Source organism: Rhinoderma darwinii, chromosome 5 (assembly GCF_050947455.1).
Source record: "Rhinoderma darwinii isolate aRhiDar2 chromosome 5, aRhiDar2.hap1, whole genome shotgun sequence".
Classification (NCBI taxonomy): domain Eukaryota; kingdom Metazoa; phylum Chordata; class Amphibia; order Anura; family Rhinodermatidae; genus Rhinoderma; species Rhinoderma darwinii.
The window spans coordinates 339,527,913-339,548,668 of record NC_134691.1 but is presented as its reverse complement, the minus strand read 5'-3'; the positions used below and the strand labels follow the sequence as shown (position 1 = coordinate 339,548,668).

General features: G+C 38.5%; 1 protein-coding gene across 2 annotated transcripts in view; it reads left to right on the top strand.

The window, feature by feature from the left end:
• The window catches only part of LOC142652219 (pituitary adenylate cyclase-activating polypeptide type I receptor-like), a 224,375-nt gene that overhangs the window by 77,617 nt on the left and 126,002 nt on the right, over positions 1 to 20,756 (top strand). For both annotated transcript variants that reach the window (XM_075827814.1, XM_075827815.1), the window contains exon 3: positions 2,045 to 2,147. In XM_075827814.1, coding sequence (XP_075683929.1) covers positions 2,045 to 2,147 — 103 coding nt within the window. The remainder of the gene's footprint in view (positions 1 to 2,044; positions 2,148 to 20,756) is intronic.

Here is a 20,756-nt window from a genome sequence, read left to right as displayed (position 1 = left end):
CCAATTTGTGATTGGTTCTTGGCAAATCCAAAAGCTCTTCTTATTGGCTCACGGATCATATTCTATGTGTAGGAGTGGGTGGTTCGCTCAATATAAGGTCTCTGTCCCCATAATAAAAATGATATGAATTTTTTATATATATATATATATATGCGCGCGAGCGACCCAATAACCCTAAAATAGACATGTAATCTATCAAAATTTACGGTAGACAATGACGATCACAAATAACAGATCTATTTTAAGGGTAAAATAGTTGAATAATAAAAAAAAAAGCATATTTATTTACTATGATTTTCAAACTATAAGCCTGAAAAATCTAAAATAGCAAAAAGGATGTGTTTATAAAAATGATTAAAAAAAGAAATAAAATTCGCCAAAATCACTACGCTAGCCCAACAAATAAAAAAGTTATAGTCGTTTAAAGTGTAACTAAACCTTAAGGGTATGTTCACACGAGGGCGTCCGTAACGGCTGAAATTACGGGGATGTTTCAGCCTGAAAACATCCCCGTAATTTCAGCCGTACCGCCATGTGCAGGCGCTCGAACGCCGCGTCAATTACGGACGTAATTGGCGCTGCTATTCATTGGAGTCAATGACTAACGGCTCCAATTACGGCCAAAGAAGTGACAGGTCACTTCTTTGACGCGGGCGTCTATTTACGCGCCGTCATTTGACAGCGGCGCGTAAATTATGCCTCGTGTGAACAGACAAACGTCTGCCCATTGCTTTCAATGGGCAGATGTTTGTCAGCGCTATTGAGGCGCTATTTTCGGACGTAATTCGGGGCAAAAACGAATTACGTCCGTAAATAGGCCGTGTGAACATACCCTAAAAAATGTCAGTGACATGTCAGAAGGTTTCAATGGTGGGGTTCCGAGCACTGAGACCCCCAACGACCGCTAAAATGAAGCGGCATAAGCGCTCGGTTAGCGCTGAGCCGCTTTATTTCTGATCTAGTTTTCTCGAAAAGCCGAGCAGTTGGTGTACGGGCTCAGAGACTTTCTATTGAGCCCGTACACCAATTGCTTGACTTTCCGAGAAAAGCCGAATGGAAACTAATTTTTCATTTTAGCGATTGGTGGGGGTCTCAGTGCTCGGACTCCCACCGATCAAAACTTCTGACATGTCACCATGTGCACGGCCGTGATTTTCGGGTCGGCCAGCTGGCCACGGAGTCTCAGCCGCGAGCCGCCTGCAAATCGCGGGCCGTGCACATGGCCGCGGCCATTATTTTCAATTAGCCCGGACCGCAGAACACGGTCGTAATAAGACTTGCCCGATCTTTCTGCGGTCCGGGCTCCAGGGCCATACACGGACGGTGGAAACCACGGTCGTGTGCATGGCCCCATAGGCAAAATTCTCCCGTGGATTTTCGGGGGAATTGCGCCCACAAAAGCACGTTTGTGTGCATGGCGCCTTACCCTTTAACTAATGCGTGCTAAAAATGGTTAAATGGTGTTTGGTCCTAAAGGCTCAAAATAGCCTGGTCCTGAATCGGTTAAATCTATATATATCCCATTAGGGTCCACTTTGGCAATTGGTAGAGGATTTCTGGTCCCACAATCTAGTAATCCTTGTGTAATATAGCTTATTGGTAGGGAGTCATTCTAATTTTCCAATTATAAAGCCGACATATTGCCAGATCCGTCATATGAAGAATACCAACGGGCCCGCCCTTGACTAACAATAGGGTCCGTCCGGTTCCGTTTTGGTGTTCATGCTTTTGACGGGCCGAATGGAACCACTATTGGCAGTGTGAACTAAAATGGAGATTCAATGTACCAGTAATAGTTACAAAAGGTTACATTTCATTGGTTTTCTTTTATCATCACCCATCACAAAGGGTGAAGATTCCACCATTTGTGGTCATCTAAGACCATGACTTGATGGCCGCACACACTTTGATGTTTTCTAGCTTCCCGTATTTCCTTTTTCTCATGGAAAACCATATGGACTAACAATTTTTAAAAAAAAGTTGCACTGCATACCACGCCGCATTGTAATGTGATGTGACCAATATTGCTTTTTAATGTTTTTAGATGGCTGTGATGCACCCGTACTGTATGATTAAGAAGGAGGAGGACGCTTGTTTAGAGAAAATACAGAGATACCTATCTGAGATGTGGAATGAGTCGCTGCCAGGTAATTTATTCCTGTATAATACTATTGGCATAATGTATAGTTTGTGTCTTTATCGGCTGATGAAAAATTAGAGACTGTTCTTTAGTATTCAGACGCCATGGAAATGAGTTGCCGTGAACGCGGCTTAGGTAGGTCAAGGACTATGTGGACTTATCAGCTATGCAGTTTGGAGTCCAGGTGCAGTCTTAGTACAGGACTGTGGCAGGGGACAGTATAGAGTAGGGCTGTAAGAACATATTCTATGGAGACCTCTATCGTCACTCCGCCACTGTCACTCTGCCATAGTTGCTGTGACATAGGAGTTCCACCTTTCCAGCTTAATGGAGTCCAGTTTTTATTGCTCCTCCCAGTGCACCGCGAAGGAAGAGTGTAAGAATGATGTTGGTTAGCCCAGGCTTATTACAACTAAACAGAACATAACTTAGGATATTCTCCACCTTACAACTGGGCAGATAATAACCCAGGCTATTCTCACAATCTTAACTAGACAGAGCATAACCCAAACTTTTTTCACCCTATCAACTAATCCGAGCATAACCCAGGCTATTCTCACCCTATCAAGTAATCAGAATATAACCCAGGCTTTTCTCCCCCTATCAACTAATCAGAGCATAACCCAGGCTATTCTTGCACTATTAATTAATCAGAGCATAACCCAAACTATTATCACCCTATCAGCTAATCAGAGCATAACACAGGATATTCTCACACTATCAACTAATCAGAATATAACCCAGGCTATTCTCCACCTATCAACTACTCAGAGCATAACCCAGACTATTCTCAGACATTTAACTAATCAGAACATAACCCAGGCTATTCTCACACTATCAACTAATCATAGCACGGCAATGTCTTGGTTCTCACACTTCGATTGACTGAGCTAAATGCAATTCATTAATAAATCACTCAATTTAAGCTTCTTTATTCTCTTCACATCCGACAAGTGATAATTTTCTAGACATAATTGTGATCACGGCATGTGGTTATTTTCTCTGCTCCCCCTGAGACACGTCCCAAACATCTGGGTATAATGGCTGGTACGTGGTAATATTAGAGAGAGAGCCTCGTACAGGCCCTGCAGATCTGGGTTATTTTATTATATTGTACAGTGACATCATAGAACCAGACTGACGAAGCCAGCAATATAAAATGATACCACTGAGATAATATTATAAAAATAAACTCAGCGCATTCAATTAATTTAATTTCAGGACTCTTATTAACAGGGAACCGTTCAGGCGGAGGATATTTCAATTGAATCTGACACCCACATTTATGGAGTGTACCCATTTATATCATTAATCTGAATGTCAGCTGGCTTACACAGGACGGGTTGGCATGGAATCCTATATGTGGCTAATAATATCTCTACCTATACTGACCAGCTCCCTTTTCTATACTGATACAAGCACCAGTATATGGGATATCTTACCCAGCAATATTAGGATCCTGAATAGATTTGTGTCTTTCCATAATTCCATGCAATACAACACTTCCCTTTATGGACAGTAAATATAGATTTCTTCATTCAGTACCTCCTGGTACGTGAATATAATTCCAGAACTACAGTGAAGACTGACACTTACACAGGCAGAGCAGGAAAGAGAGCGGTGACAGCAGAAAAATGGAACTCTGCATAAAAGTACAGATATAAGTATCATGTAGGCTGTTTGGAAATCTAGTTAACAACCCTCGTGGGCACCATAACATGACTGGTTGGCATGCAGAACATAGTATCCAGGTAAGAAACCTGGAAAAATAGGAAACAGCTGAATAGTATGATTTCTGTGTCCCTCTCCAATTCCATGCAATTGCAATCTTCCGTTTCTGGACAGGATGTACAGATGTAGTCATCTTTATCTTGACTTTTAACGCATTAAATACACAGTGTCAAGCAATTTTAACTTGACGTTTTCAATGGCTTTTGTTGTGTGATATCACTCTGCAGCAAGTTATCAGAGTCAAGATAAAGATGGCTACATCTTCATGTTCATCCTGTGCCTCCTGATTCATGACTGTCACTCATGCTGTAGTAACTATTGATGCTCGAGTGTATGAAAAAAAAAATAATGATTCCACCGGGACAATACAACGAGGATAAAGAGCTCCATAACAAAATTATAATTGTGCCCCCTCCCATTCCTGAGACTGTAGGTCAGCTGTACTATCTAGTTTGGCCACCACTCACAACTCCATCCAAACTACTGAATGAGTTGGATTGGACAAACATAATAACCTATAAAATGCTGATGGTGAGGTGCTTCGGTGGGTGCTACAAAGGGTTATACGCTGATTACAGCATATCATGGCCTGACTGGCCATAAGACACTAAGTCGCGGCATGTGGTCGCGACTAAAACTCCGTTGGCCACAGCAATTTGGGACACTAGTCATTGGGTCGAAAAGCACCCATCAAAATATGAAAATATCAAAAATTTATAAAAACAAAAAAACAAAAAAAAAACAAACAAAAAATAATAAGGTAGCAATACAAAACAAAATAAATAAAAGTATAAATCCTAAAATATAAACATCTCATCTCTCCACACCCTGAACATTAGAAATTAGAACCTGCATGCACTGCAAATAATCATGGAACAATAGTGAAGCCAAATAAAAATCGACTTGAATGAATAAACATGTTGCGGTCCTTCCACCCCCGGACGAGTCTAAAAATAACGAAACATTTTAAAGCTGTTTTCTCCAGAGATCTTCACTATTATTTTGGTTATAAATTTATGGTAACAAAAAATGAAACATCTGGAGGAAAAATGATTTCATTCAACGGTCGGCAAATTGAAACAAACAACATCAGATTTCTATTACGTTGCGGCTCATAATATGATCCAGATAGAAAATATTGTCACAGCTCAACTCACATTACATCAGCGCTGGAAAGTGTAAACTAAAGACAAGAACACGGGGGCAAAACCTGAAATTATTGGGGGTAGGGGGGTGAATAGAAATGTCAAAAATATTATTTTATAGAAAGACTAAAAGGTGTTTGGAAGAAATTACCACCTAATGTGGTTGGAAAATCAACAGTAAGTGAATGTAAACCTGCAGGTAATATATATATATTCTTGTATATTGGAGCAGTATTATAGTAGTTATATTCTTGTATATAGGAGCAGTATTATAGTAGTTATATTCTTGTATATAGGAGCAGTATTATAGTAGTTATATTCTTGTATATAGGTGCAGTATTATAGTAGTTATATTCTTGTACATAGGGGGCAGTATTATAGTAGTTATATTCTTGTATATAGGGAGCAGTATTATAGTAGTTATATTCTTGTATATAGGGGGAAGTATTATAGTAGTTATATTCTTGTATATAGGGGGCAGTATTATAGTAGTAATATTCTTGTATATAGGAGCAGTATTATAGTAGTTATATTCTTGTATATAGGAGGCAATATTATAGTAGTTATATTCTTGTATATAGGGGCAGTATTATAGTAGCTATATTCTTGTATATAGGAGCAGTATTATAGTAGTTATATTCTTGTATATAGGGGCAGTATTATAGTAGTTATATTCTTGTATATAGGGGCAGTATTATAGTAGTTATATTCTTGTATATAGGGGCAGTATTATAGTAGCTATATTCTTGTATATAGGAGCAGTATTATAGTAGTTATATTCTTGTATATAGGGGCAGTATTATAGTAGTTATGTTCTTGTATATAGGGGGCAGTATTATAGTAGTTATATTCTTGTATATAGGGGCAGTATTATAGTAGTTATATTCTTGTATATAGGAGTAGTATTATAGTAGTTATATTCTTGTATATAGAGGGCAGTATTATAGTAGTTATATTCTTGTTTATATGGAGGAGTATTATAGTAGTTATATTCTTGTATATAGGAGCAGTATTATAGTAGTTATATTCTTGTATATAGGGGCAGTATTATAGTAGTTATGTTCTTGTATATAGGGGGCAGTATTATAGTAGTTATATTCTTGTATATAGGGGCAGTATTGTAGTAGTTATATTCTTGTATATAGGAGTAGTATTATAGTAGTTATATTCTTGTATATAGAGGGCAGTATTATAGTAGTTATATTCTTGTTTATATGGAGGAGTATTATAGTAGTTATATTCTTGTATATAGGAGCAGTATTATAGTAGTTATATTCTTGTATATAGGGGGCAGTATTATAGTAGTTATATTCTTGTATATAGGAGCAGTATTATAGTAGTTATATTCTTGTATATAGGGGCAGAATTATAGTAGTTATATTCTTGTATATAGGGGGAAGTATTATAGTAGTTATATTCTTGTATATAGGGGGCAGTATTATAGTAGTAATATTCTTGTATATAGGGGCAGTATTATATTAGTTATATTCTTGTATATAGGAGCAGTATTATAGTAGTAATATTCTTGTATATAGGGGCAGTATTATAGTAGTTATATTCTTGTATATAGGGGCAGTATTATAGTAGTTATATTCTTGTATATAGGGGCAGTATTATAGTAGCTATATTCTTGTATATAGGAGCAGTATTATAGTAGTTATATTCTTGTATATAGGGGCAGTATTATAGTAGTTATGTTCTTGTATATAGGGGGCAGTATTATAGTAGTTATATTCTTGTATATAGGGGCAGTATTATAGTAGTTATATTCTTGTATATAGGAGTAGTATTATAGTAGTTATATTCTTGTATATAGAGGGCAGTATTATAGTAGTTATATTCTTGTTTATATGGAGGAGTATTATAGTAGTTATATTCTTGTATATAGGAGCAGTATTATAGTAGTTATATTCTTGTATATAGGGGCAGTATTATAGTAGTTATGTTCTTGTATATAGGGGGCAGTATTATAGTAGTTATATTCTTGTATATAGGGGCAGTATTGTAGTAGTTATATTCTTGTATATAGGAGTAGTATTATAGTAGTTATATTCTTGTATATAGAGGGCAGTATTATAGTAGTTATATTCTTGTTTATATGGAGGAGTATTATAGTAGTTATATTCTTGTATATAGGAGCAGTATTATAGTAGTTATATTCTTGTATATAGGGGGCAGTATTATAGTAGTTATATTCTTGTATATAGGAGCAGTATTATAGTAGTTATATTCTTGTATATAGGGGCAGAATTATAGTAGTTATATTCTTGTATATAGGGGGAAGTATTATAGTAGTTATATTCTTGTATATAGGGGGCAGTATTATAGTAGTAATATTCTTGTATATAGGGGCAGTATTATATTAGTTATATTCTTGTATATAGGAGCAGTATTATAGTAGTAATATTCTTGTATATAGGGGCAGTATTATAGTAGTTATATTCTTGTATATAGGAGCAGTATTATAGTAGTTATATTCTTGTATATAGGAGCAGTATTATAGTAGTTATATTCTTGTATATGGGCATGACCACACGTGGCGGATTTCCTCCGCAACTGTCCGCATCAATGCCGCACAGAATCTGCGTTGCAGATTCTGCTGCGGATCTGCACAAAATGTGCAGTAAATTGATGCGGACTAGCTGCTGCGGACTGCGGGAAAAGTGCTTCCCTTCTCCCTATATCAGTGCAGGATAGAGAGAAGGGACAGCACTTTCCCTAGTGAAAGTAAACGAATTTCATACTTACCGGCCGTTGTCTTGGTGACGCGTCCCTCTTTCGGCATCCAGCCCGACCTCCCTGGATGACGCGGCAGTCCATGTGACCGCTGCAGCCTGTTATTGGCCTGTGATTGGCTGCAGCCGTCACTTAGACTGAAACGTCATCCTGGGAAGCCGGACTGGAGACAGAAGCAGGGAGTTCTCGGTAAGTATGAACTTCTATTTTTTTACAGGTAGCTGTATATTGGGATCGGTAGTCACTGTCCAGGGTGCAGAAACAGTTACTGCCGATCGCTTAACTCTTTCAGCACCCTGGACAGTGACTATTTACTGACGTCTCCTAGCAACGCTCCCGTAATTCCGGGAGCCCCATTGACTTCCTCAGTCTGGCTGTAGACCTAGAAATACATAGGTCCAGCCAGAATGAAGAAATGTCATGGCAAAAAAGCAAGACGGATCCGCAGCACACATAACATGTGCATGACAGCTGCGGACTTCATTGCGGAACTTAGAATCTCCATTGAAGTCAATGGAGAAATTCCGCCATGAGTCCGCCACTGCTCCGCAACAGACAGAGCATGCTGCGGACACCAAATTCCGCTCCGCAGCCTATGCTCCGCAGCGGAATGTTACGCATCGTCTAAACGAACACTTCTAAATAGAAGTGGAAGTCAATGCAGAAACGGCTCCGCTGCGGATTAACGCTGCGGAGTGTCCGCAGCGGAATTTAAGTGAAATTCCGCCACGTGTGAACCCAGCCTATAGGAGCAGTATTATAGTAGTAACATTCTTGCATATAGGGGCAGTATTATAGTAGTTATATTCTTGTATATAGGGGCAGTATTATAGTAGTTATATTCTTGTATATAAGAGCAGTATTATAGTAGTTATATTCTTGTATATAGGAGCAGTATTATAGTAGTTATATTCTTGTATATAGGAGCAGTATTATAGTAGTTATATTCTTGTAAATAGGAGCAGTATTATAGTAGTAACATTCTTGTATATAGGGGCAGTATTATAGTAGTTATATTCTTGTATATAGGAACAGTATTATAGTAGTTATATTCTTGTATATAGGGGGCAGTATTAGGGCATGGCCAGACGTGGTGGAATTGCTCTGGAATTCCGCTGCGGCCAGTCCGCTGTGGAAATCCGCAGTGGGCATTTTCTCCATTGGTTTCCACACCTTTTTAGTTATCTTCGTGCAGACGTTGCGGACTCATTGCGGAATTTCTCCATTGATTTCAATGGAGTTTCAAAATTCCGCAATGAAATCCGCAGATGTTATGTGTGTTGCGATGCGGATTGCTTTCGCGAACAGGATATTTCATCATTCTGGCTGGACCTATGTATTTCTAGGTCTATAGCCAGACTGAGATTAAATGTTTTAAAAGACAGCAGGAAGTACTCTTCACCTGAATACACAACGGCTAATCCGCATCAATGTACTGCACATTTTAGGCAAAGGCGCAACAAAATCTGCAACGCAGATTATGTGCGGCATTGATGCGGACAGTGTCTGCAGAAATACGCCACGTCTGGCCATGCCCTAAGGGCATGGCCACACGTAGCGGATTTGCTCTGGAATTCCGCTGCGGACAATCCGCAGCGGACCCGTTTCTTCATTGCCTTCCACAGCTTTATGGTTGGGTTCGTTTGCATGTTGCGGACAATTCCGCTGCGGAGCATAGGCTGCGGAGCGGAATTTGGTGTCCGCAGCATACATTGGTTGTTGCGGACGTGTGGCGGACTGGTTGCGGACTCATTGCGGAATTTCTCCATTGACTTCAATGGAGATTAAAAATTCCGCAATGAAGTCCGCAGATGTCATGTACATGTTATGTGTGCTGCGGAGCGTATTGGTTTTTGACATGACATTTCTTCATTCTGGCTGGACCTATGTATTTCTAGGTCTACAGCCAGACTAAGGAAGTCAATGGGGCTCCCGTAATTACGGGTGACTACGTGTGTGCACCCGTAATTACGGGAGCGTTGCTAGGCGATGTCAGTAATAGTCAGTAAGCGATCGGCAGTAACTGTTTCTGCACCCTGGACAGTGACTACCGATCCCAATATACAGCAACCTGTAAAAAAAATAGAAGTTCATACTTACCCAGAACTCCCTGCTTCTTCCCCCAGTCCGGCCTCCCGGGATGACGTTTCAGTCTAAGTGACGGCTGCAGCCAATCACAGGCCAATCAGAGGCTGCAGCCAATCACAGGCCAATCACAGGCTGCAGCGGTCACATGGACTGCCGCGTCATCCAGGGAGGTCGGGCTGGATGCCGAAAGAGGGACGCGTCACCAAGACAACGGCCGGTAAGTATGAATTTCGTTTACTTTCACTAGGGAAAGGGCTGTCCCTTCTCTCTATCCTGCACTGATAGAGAGAAGGGAACTACTCTTCAACTGAATACGCAACGGCCAGTTCGCATCAATTTACTGCACATTTTGAAATCCATTTATCCTTTATAAATATTTTGAATAGTATTGGACCACAATCAGGTGTCTTCTTGGATGTCATTGTTTTGACACCTTTAGATTTACAACAAGAGGAGTTAATGAATAATATAACCATGATGTACACAGGCCTCCTGCACTACAGATCAATAACCTGACATCTGCAGGGCTTCTTTGATTGCTCTATTAACCCTTTCTTTTTCAGATTACTTTTAGCGTAGAAATGAATGAACTTGAGAAGCTAATTGACAGTATGTTTGTGACTTGTGCCTTGATTTCTGCATGAAGCCTGTTCCGCATCAATAGGAGAAGACGCTTCAAACACACTTTGAAGAAGGTTCTTCACTGGAGAGAATGTTAAGGACACTGATAGTGGAAGAGCCCAGCGGAGCAATTAATAGACGCACAGGCTCAGAATTTCAGAAATGAGTTGTAAATCCAGGCAGACGGAGGGATCTTCTCTTCTAGAGGAGTCACCAGAAGCTGATGATCTTTCAGACGTCAATCAGGCGTATTAAATATTTGTGAGGCTCATTACATTAGAGGTTGCCATAAAATACACGCTGCAGTGTGAATTATAGTAAACCTTCGGTATTTATTACTTTGCCTTAGAGCCTGTAATGTAAAAGATACTGACAATCTGCAGCACAGGTATTTTTACTATAAAAACATGACTTTGCAACAATGTATCCTCATCCTATCAGCTAAAGTGTCCCACAAATTTTAGGACATTGACACTAATGGTAAAGTCACCATACTTTATTTGTTTATAAATCAATCAATGTACAAGGAGTATATCCTTACAGCAACCTATCCCCGAGGCTCGGATTATAGAACAATATAATATAGCCCCCTATGTACAAGAATATAATTACTATAATACTGCTCAAATATACAAGAATATAACTACTATAATAGTGCCCCTATATACAAGAATATAACTACTATAATACTGCCCCCTATATACAAGAATATAACTACTATAATACTGCTCCTATATACAAGAATATAACTACTATAATACTGCCCCTATATACAAGAATATAACTACTATAACACTGTCCCCTATATACAAGAATATAACTACTATAATACTGCCCCCTATATACAAGAATATAACTACTATAATACTGCCCCCTATATACAAGAATATAACTACTATAATTCTGCCCTTATATACAAGAATATAACTACTATAATACTGCTCCTATATACAAGAATATAACTACTATAATACTGCCCCTATATACAAGAATATAACTACTATAATACTGCCCCCTATATACAAGAATATAACTACTATAATACTGCCCCTATATACAAGATTATAACTACTATATTACTGCTCCTATATACAAGACTATAACTACTATAATACGTCCCATATATACAAGAAAATAACACCTATAATACTGCCCCCTATATACAAGAATATAACACCTATAATACTGCCCCTATATACAAGAACTACTATAATACTGCCCCCATATACAAGAATATAACTACTATAATACTGCCCCCTATATACAAGAATATAACTACTATAATACTGCCCCTATATACAAGAATATAACTACTATAATACTGCCCTTATATACAAGAATATAACTACTATAATACTGCCCCCTATATACAGGAATATAACTACTATAATACTGCCCCCTATATACAAGAATATAACTACTATAATACTGCCCCCTATATACAAGAATATAACTACTATAATACTGCCCCTATATACAAGACTATAACTACTATAATACTGTCCCCTATATACAAGAATATAACTACTATAATACTGCCCCCTATATACAGGAATATAACTACTATAATACTGCCCCCTATATACAAGATTATAACTAATATAATACTGCCCCTATATACAAGAATATAACTACTATAATACTGCTCCTATATACAAGAATATAACTACTATAATACTGTCCCTATATACAAGAATATCACTACTATAATACTGCCCCTATATACAAGAATATAACTACTATAATACTGCTCCTATATACAAGAATATAACTACTATAATACTGCTCAAATATACAAGAATATAACTAGTATAATACTGCTCCCTATATACAAAAATATAACTACTATTAGGCTATGTTCACACAGAGTATTTTGCCGAGTTTTTTGACGCGGAAACCGCGTCGCAAAACTCGGCAAAAACGGCCCGAGAACGCCTCCCATTGATTTCAATGGGAGGCGTCGGCGTCTTTTTCCCACCAGCAGTAAAACTGCCTCGCGGGAAAAAGAAGCGACATGCCCTATCTTCGGGCGCTTCCGCCTCTGACCTCCCATTGACTTCAATGGGAGGCAGAGAAAGCGTATTTCGCGCTGTTTTATGCCCGCGGCGCTCAATGGCCGCGGGCGAAAAACGGCGCGAAAATCGCCGCGAAAATCGGCGTGCAGGGAGAGGAATATCTGCCTCAAACTTCCAAACGGAATTTTGAGGCAGATATTCCTCCCCCAAAATACTCCGTGTGAACATAGCCTAATACTGCTCTCTATATACAAGAATACAACTACTATAAGGGCATGACCACACATGGCGGAATTCCTCCGCAACTGTCCGCATCAATGCCGCACAGAATCTGCGTTGCAGATTCTGCAGCGGATCTGCACAAAATGTGCAGAAAATTGATGCGGACTGGCCGCTGCGGACTGCAGGAAAAGTGCTTCTCTTCTCCCTATTCAGTGCAGGATAGAGAGAAGGGACAGCACTTTCCCTAGTGAAAGTCAAAGAAATTCATACTTACCGGCCGTTGTCTTGGTGACGCGTCCCTCTTTCGGCATCCGGCCCGACCTCCCTGGATGACGCTCCAGTCCATGTGACCGCTGCAGCCTGTGCTTGGCCTGTGATTGGCTGCAGCCGTCACTTACACTGAAACGTCATCCTGGGAGGCCGGACTGGAGACAGACGCAGGGAGTTCTCGGTAAGTATGAACTTATATTTTTTTTTACAGATACATGTATATTGAGATCGGTAGTCACTGTCCCGGGTGCAGAAACAGTTACTGCCGATCGCGTAACTCTTTCAGCACCCTGGACAGTGACTATTTACAGACGTCTCCTAGCAACGCTCCCGTCATTACGGGAGCCCCATTGACTTCCTCAGTCTGGCTGTAGACCTAGAAATACATAGGTCCAGCCAGAATGAAGAAATGTCATGGTAGTAAAACCAATACGCTCCGCAGCACACATAAGATCTGCGGACTTCATTGCGGAATTTTGACTCTCCATTGAAGTCAATGGAGAAATTCCGCCATGAGTCCGCAACCAGTCCGCCACTGCTCCGCAACAGACAGAGCATGCTGCGGACACCAAATTCCGCTCCGCAGCCTATGCTCCGCAGCGGAATTGTACGCATCGTGTAAACGAACACTGCTAAATTAAAGTGAAAGTCAATGGAGAAACGGCTCCGCTGCGGATTAACGCTGCGGAGTGTCCGCAGCGGAATTTAAGTGAAATTCCGCCATGTGTGAACCCGCCCTAATACTGCCCCCTATATACAAGACTATATCTACTATAACACTGCCCCCTATATACAAGAATATAACTACTATAATACTTCCCCTATATACAAGACTATAACTACTATAATACTGCCCCCTATATATAAGAATATATCTACTATAATAATGCTCCCTATATACAAGAATATAACTACTATAATACTGCTCCTATATACAAGAATATAACTACTATAATACTGCTCCTATATACGAGAATATAACTACTATAATACTGCTCCTATTTACAAGAATATAACTACTATAATACTGCCCCTATATACAAGAATATAACTACTATAATACTGCCCCTATATACAAGAATATAACTACTATAATACTGCCCCTATATACAAGAATATAACTACTATAATACTGCTCCTATATACAAGAATATAACTACTATAATACTGCCCCCTATATACAACAATATAACTACTATAATACTGCCCCTATATACAAGAATATAACTATTATAATACTGCTTCCTATATACAAGAATATAACTACTATAATACTCCCCTATATACAAGAATATAACTACTATAATACTGCTCAAATATACAAGAATATAACTAGTATAATACTGCTCCTATATACAAGAATATAACTACTATAATACTGCCCCCTATATACAAGAATAAAACTACAATAATACTGCCCCAATATACAAGAATACAACTACTATAATACTGCTCCTATATAAAAGAATATAACTACTATAATACTGCCCCCTATATACAAGAATAAAACTATTATAATACTGCTTCCTATATACAAGAATATAACGACTTTAATACTCCCCCTATATACAAGAATATAACTACCATAATACTGCCCCAATATACAAGAATACAACTACGATAATACTGCCCCTATATACAAGAATATAACTACTATAATATTGCCCCTATATACAAGAATATAACTACTATAATACTGCCCCTATATACAAGAATATAACTACTATAATACTGCCCCCCTATATACAAGAATATAACTACTATAATACTGCTCAAATATACAAGAATATAACTACTTTAATACTTCCCCCTATATACAAGAATATATCTACTATAATACTGCTCCCTATATACTAGAATATAACTACTATAATACTGCTCCTATATACAAGAATATAACTACTATAATACTGCTCCTATATACGAGAATATAACTACTATAATACTGCTCCTATTTACAAGAATATAACTACTATAATACTGCCCCCTATATACAAGAATATAACTACTATAATAATGCTCCTATATACAAGAATATAAATACTATAATACTGCTCCTATATACAAGAATATAACTACTATAATAATGCTCCTATATACAAGAATATAGCTACTATAATAATGCTCCTATATACAAGAATATATCTACTATAATACTGCTACCTATATACAAGAATATAACTACTATAATACTGCCTCCTATATACAAGAATATAACTACTATAATACTGCTCCTATATACAAGAATATTACTACTATAATACTGCCCCCTATATACAAGAATATAACTACTATAATACTGCTCCTATGTACAAGAATATAACCACTATAATACTGCTCCTATATACAAGGATATAACTACTATAATACTGCCCCTATATACAAGAATATAACTACTATAATACTGTCCCCTATATATAAGAATATAACTACTCTAATAATTGCCCCCTTATATACAAGAATATAACTACTATAATACTGCCCCCTATATACAAGAATATAACTACTATAATACTGCTCCCTATATACAAGAATATAACTACTATTAGGCTGGGTTCACACGTGGCGGAATTTCACTTAAATTCCGCTGCGGACACTCCGCAGCGTTAATCCGCAGCGGAGCCGTTTGTCCATTGACTTACACTTTAATTTAGCAGTGTTCGTTTAGACGAGGCGTAAAATTCCGCTGCGGAGCATAGGCTGCGGAGCGGAATTTGGTGTCCGCAGCATGCTCTGTCTGTTGCGGAGCAGTGGCGGACTCATGGCGGAATTTCTCCATTGACTTCAATGGAGATTCTAATTTCCGCAATGAAGTCCGCAGCTGTCATGCACATGTTATGTGTGCTGCGGATCCGTCTTGCTTTTTTAACTTGACATTTCTTCATTCTGGCTGGACCTATGTATTTCTAGGTCTACAGCCAGACTGAGGAAGTCAATGGGGCTCCCGTAATGACGGGAGCGTTGCTAGGAGACGTCAGTAAATAGTCACTGTCCAGGGTGCTGAAAGAGTTAAGCGATCGGCAGTAACTGTTTCTGCACCCGGGACAGTGACTACCGATCCCAATATACATGTATCTGTAAAAAAAAATGAAGTTCATACTTACCGAGAACTCCCTGCTTCTGTCTCCAGTCCGGCCTCCCAGGATGACGTTTCAGTCTAAGTGACGGCTGCAGCCAATCATAGGCTAATAACAGGCTGCAGCGGTCACATGGACTGCCGCGTCATCCAGGGAGATCGGGCTGGATGCCGAAGGAGGGACGCGTCACCAAGACAACGGGCGGTAAGTATGAATTTCTTTGACTTTCACAAGGGAAAGTGCTGTCCCTTCTCTCTATCCTGCACTGATAGGGAGAAGGGAAGTACTTTTACCGCAGTCCGCAGCAGCTAGTCCGCATCAATTTACTGCACATTTTGTGCAGATCCGCAGCAGAATCTGCAACGCAGATTCTGTGCGGCATTGATGCGGACAGTTGCGGAGGAAATCCGCCACGTGTGGTCATGCCCTAATACTGCTCCCTATATACAAGAATATAACTACTATAATACTGCCCCTATATACAAGAATATAACTACTATAATACTGCCCCCTATATACAAGAATATAACTACTATAATACTGCTCCCTATATACAAGAATATAACTACTATAATACTGCCCCTATATACAAGAATATAACGACTATAATACTGCTCCTATGTACAAGAATATAACCACTATAATACTGCTCCTATATACAAGGATATAACTACTATAATACTGCCCCTATATACAAGAATATAACTACTATAATACTGCCCCCTATATATAAGAACATAACTACTCTAATAATTGCCCCCTATATACAAGAATATAACTACTATAATACTGCCCCCTATATACAAGAATGTAACTACTATAATACTGCCCCTATATACAAGAATATAACTACTATAATACTGCCCCTATATACAAGAATATAACTACTATAATACTGCCCCCTATATACAAGAATATAACTACTATTATACTGCCACCTATATACAAGAATATAACTACTATAATACTGCCCCCTATATACAAGAATATAACTACTATAATACTGATCCTATATACAAGAATATAACTACTATAATACTGCACCCTATATACAAGAATATAACTACTATAATACTGCTCCTATATACAAGAATATAACGACTATAATACTGCCCCTATATACAAGAATATAACTACTATAATACTGCCCCCTATATACAAGAATATAACTACTATAATACTGCCCCCTATATACAAGAATATAACTACTATAATACTGCCCTCTATATACAAGAATATAACTACTATAATACTGCCCCCTATATACAAGAATATAACTACTATTATACTGCCACCTATATACAAGAATATAACTACTATAATACTGCTCCTAGATACAGGAATATAACTACTATAATACTGCTCCCTATATACAAGAATATAACTACTATAATACTGCTCCTATATACAAGAATATAACTACTATAATACTGCTCCTATATACAAGAATATAACTACTATAATACTGCCTCTATATACAAGAATATAATTACTATAATACTGCTCCTATATACAAGAATATAACTGCTATAATACTGCCCCCTATATACAAGAATATAACTACTATAATACTGCCCCCTATATACAAGAATATAATTACTATAATACTGCCCCCTATATACAAGAATATAACTACTATAATACTGCCCCCTATATACAAGAATATAACTACTATTATACTGCCCCCTATATACAAGAATATAACTACTATAATACTGCCCCTATATACAAGAATATAACTACTATAATACTGCCCCCTATATACAAGAATATAACTACTATAATACTGCCCTCTATATACAAGAATATAACTACTATAATACTGCCCCCTATATACAAGAATATAACTACTATTATACTGCCACCTATATACAAGAATATAACTACTATAATACTGCTCCTAGATACAGGAATATAACTACTATAATACTGCTCCCTATATACAAGAATATAACTACTATAATACTGCTCCTATATACAAGAATATAACTACTATAATACTGCTCCTATATACAAGAATATAACTACTATAATACTGCCTCTATATACAAGAATATAATTACTATAATACTGCTCCTATATACAAGAATATAACTGCTATAATACTGCCCCCTATATACAAGAATATAACTACTATAATACTGCCCCCTATATACAAGAATATAATTACTATAATACTGCCCCCTATATACAAGAATATAACTACTATAATACTGCCCCCTATATACAAGAATATAACTACTATTATACTGCCCCCTATATACAAGAATATAACTACTATAATACTGCCCCTATATACAAGAATATAACTACTATAATACTGCCCCCTATATACAAGAATATAACTACTATTATACTGCCACCTCTGGAAAAGAATGTATCTACTATAACTCTTTTTATTGCATCTGTATACAAAAGATTTTGGAGCTTTCCTATTAGGATTTTTTTTTTTTTATTACTTACATTTTAACATTTATGATAAATCCTTATAACTTGAGGACATATTTAATTTCATATTTGTCCTTTTTGTGAATTTAGCTTTACAATATAATATCTAATGGTTCTGGGAACAGAGGTGTGGAGAGTTTATTAGAATATTTTATAGATTCGTAAATCTCTCTTGTAAATAACAGAAATTATGGATTAGATCTCGGCCCCAACACAAGATCCAGATTCAGTAAACTTATCATCTTAATGTCTTCTGTCGATGAGTAAATTAAAAGCTGAGTCACAGGTGGAGGGAGGGATCGTTCCCTGGAGACGGCTCAGCAACATTCGAGGATTTTTCCTTTTTTTATGTTTGCTTCACTTTTTTTTTTCTTGGTTTCTTTCTTACACTTTGTTTCCATTACTCACCCTTGTTTCTGTTTTTTTCCTTTCCTAGATTCCCCTTTTAGTTTTGTCTTTCCACATCCCTTTTACCATTTCCTATTTTCCCTTTTTACTCCTTTCCAAAGTTGTTTTCTCATTTCTATTTCCTACTTTCCCTTTCTTTTTAAATTCTTCATTTTCTTTCTATTTTTTACGTTTTTCCCATTCCTCTCCACATTGTTTTTTACATGTTCTCTCTCTTTCCTATTTCTACAAGGGTAAGGCCGCACGGAGCGGCCCTGACACGGTCGCAACGCGGCCAACAACCGCGCTGGCAGTATGTAGGTGTGGCTGTCAAATACCTTGTTAAGGGGTATTTTGGTTACACGCTCATGCGCACTGCCGCTCCATTCATTCTCTATGGGAGCGCCAGAGATAGCCGACTGCAGTGTTCGGCTTTTTCCGGCGCTGCTAGAGACAATGGATAGGGGGTAACTTGTTGTAACCTGTAAAATCGTGTGGCCGTAAAGGATGTATTAAGTCATGGCCACACAATTTTGTTGATAAAGGGACGGTTTACCCGCATTAACGTGCGGCCACTCACAGGCTGTTTGACAGCCGCACCGAACATGGTGCCGGTGCGGTTGTTAGCCGCGTTGCGACCGTGTCAGGGCCGCTCCGTGTGGCCTTACCCCAATCCTTTCTATTTTTTTTCATTTCCTTTTCAATGTGTTTTCTTTTCCAATGTTACCTTTTACTTTACTTTTCCTATTTTTCTTTCCATTTGTTCTATACTGTTTTAACCTTTACATTTCTTCATAGCATCTCTTTTTTTTTTGTTGTTGTTGTTTCAATTCAATTTAATGTCTCCTTTACTTTTCAATGTTTCCTTTCCTTTTAAACTAAGGGCACGTTCAAAGGTGGTCGAATTTTCTCCGCTGCAAATGTTGGTGCAGATTTGGGGCAATTACGCAACGAATCTGCAGCAACATTTGCATATTTGACAGGTAATTCAGACGTTGCAGATATCACAGCGGACGTGCCACAGATTTCAGTTTTTGCATTGCAAAGGCTGAAATCCGCAGTGAAATTCCACTTCTTCTCCGCAACAGACAGTGCATGCTGGGAGGGAAAATTCTGCACCGCAGTCTGATTTCCGCACAATTATTTTCTGCAACGTCTGAACTAAGTTTCCTAAAAATTTATAGAAAGCAATGCAAAAAACGGCCGCTGCAGAATTCCACTGCGGACTGTCCACCACGTGTGAATGTGGCCTAAAGGGAACTCCTGTACTCTTAGGCCTCGTTTACACGAACGTATTATACGCGCGTGCGACGCGCGTGCTTTGCACGCATGTCGTACGCACCTATATTAGTCAATGGGGCTGTTTAGACGATGCGTGAATTGCGCTCAGCGCGTGTGCGCAGAAAAAAACTCACGACATGTTCTATAATCGTGCGTTTTTCGCGCACTCACGCACCCATTGAAGTCAATGGGTGCGTGAAAACCACGCATGCCGCACGGAAGCACTCCGTGCGAACTGCGTGATTCGCGCAAGAGCTGTCAAACTCCTGAATGTAAACAGAAAAGCACCACGTGCTTTTCTGTTTACAAACATCCAAACGGAGTGTCAAATTCGAGATGAGCGCCCCGAACTTCACCGGGTTCGGCCAAACTCGTTTTGACCGAAACCGGTAAAAAATGTTCGGGTACGCGACGTCAGGAGACAGTCACTGTCCACGGTGCTGAAAGCGTTAAACTGGTTCAGCACCATGGACAGTGACTTCCGCTCCGAAAATCCATGAACCTGTAAAAAAAAAAGACGTTCTGACTTACCGATAACTCCGGTCCGACCTCCCGGGATGACAGTTCAGTCCAAATGACAGCTGCAGCCAATCAC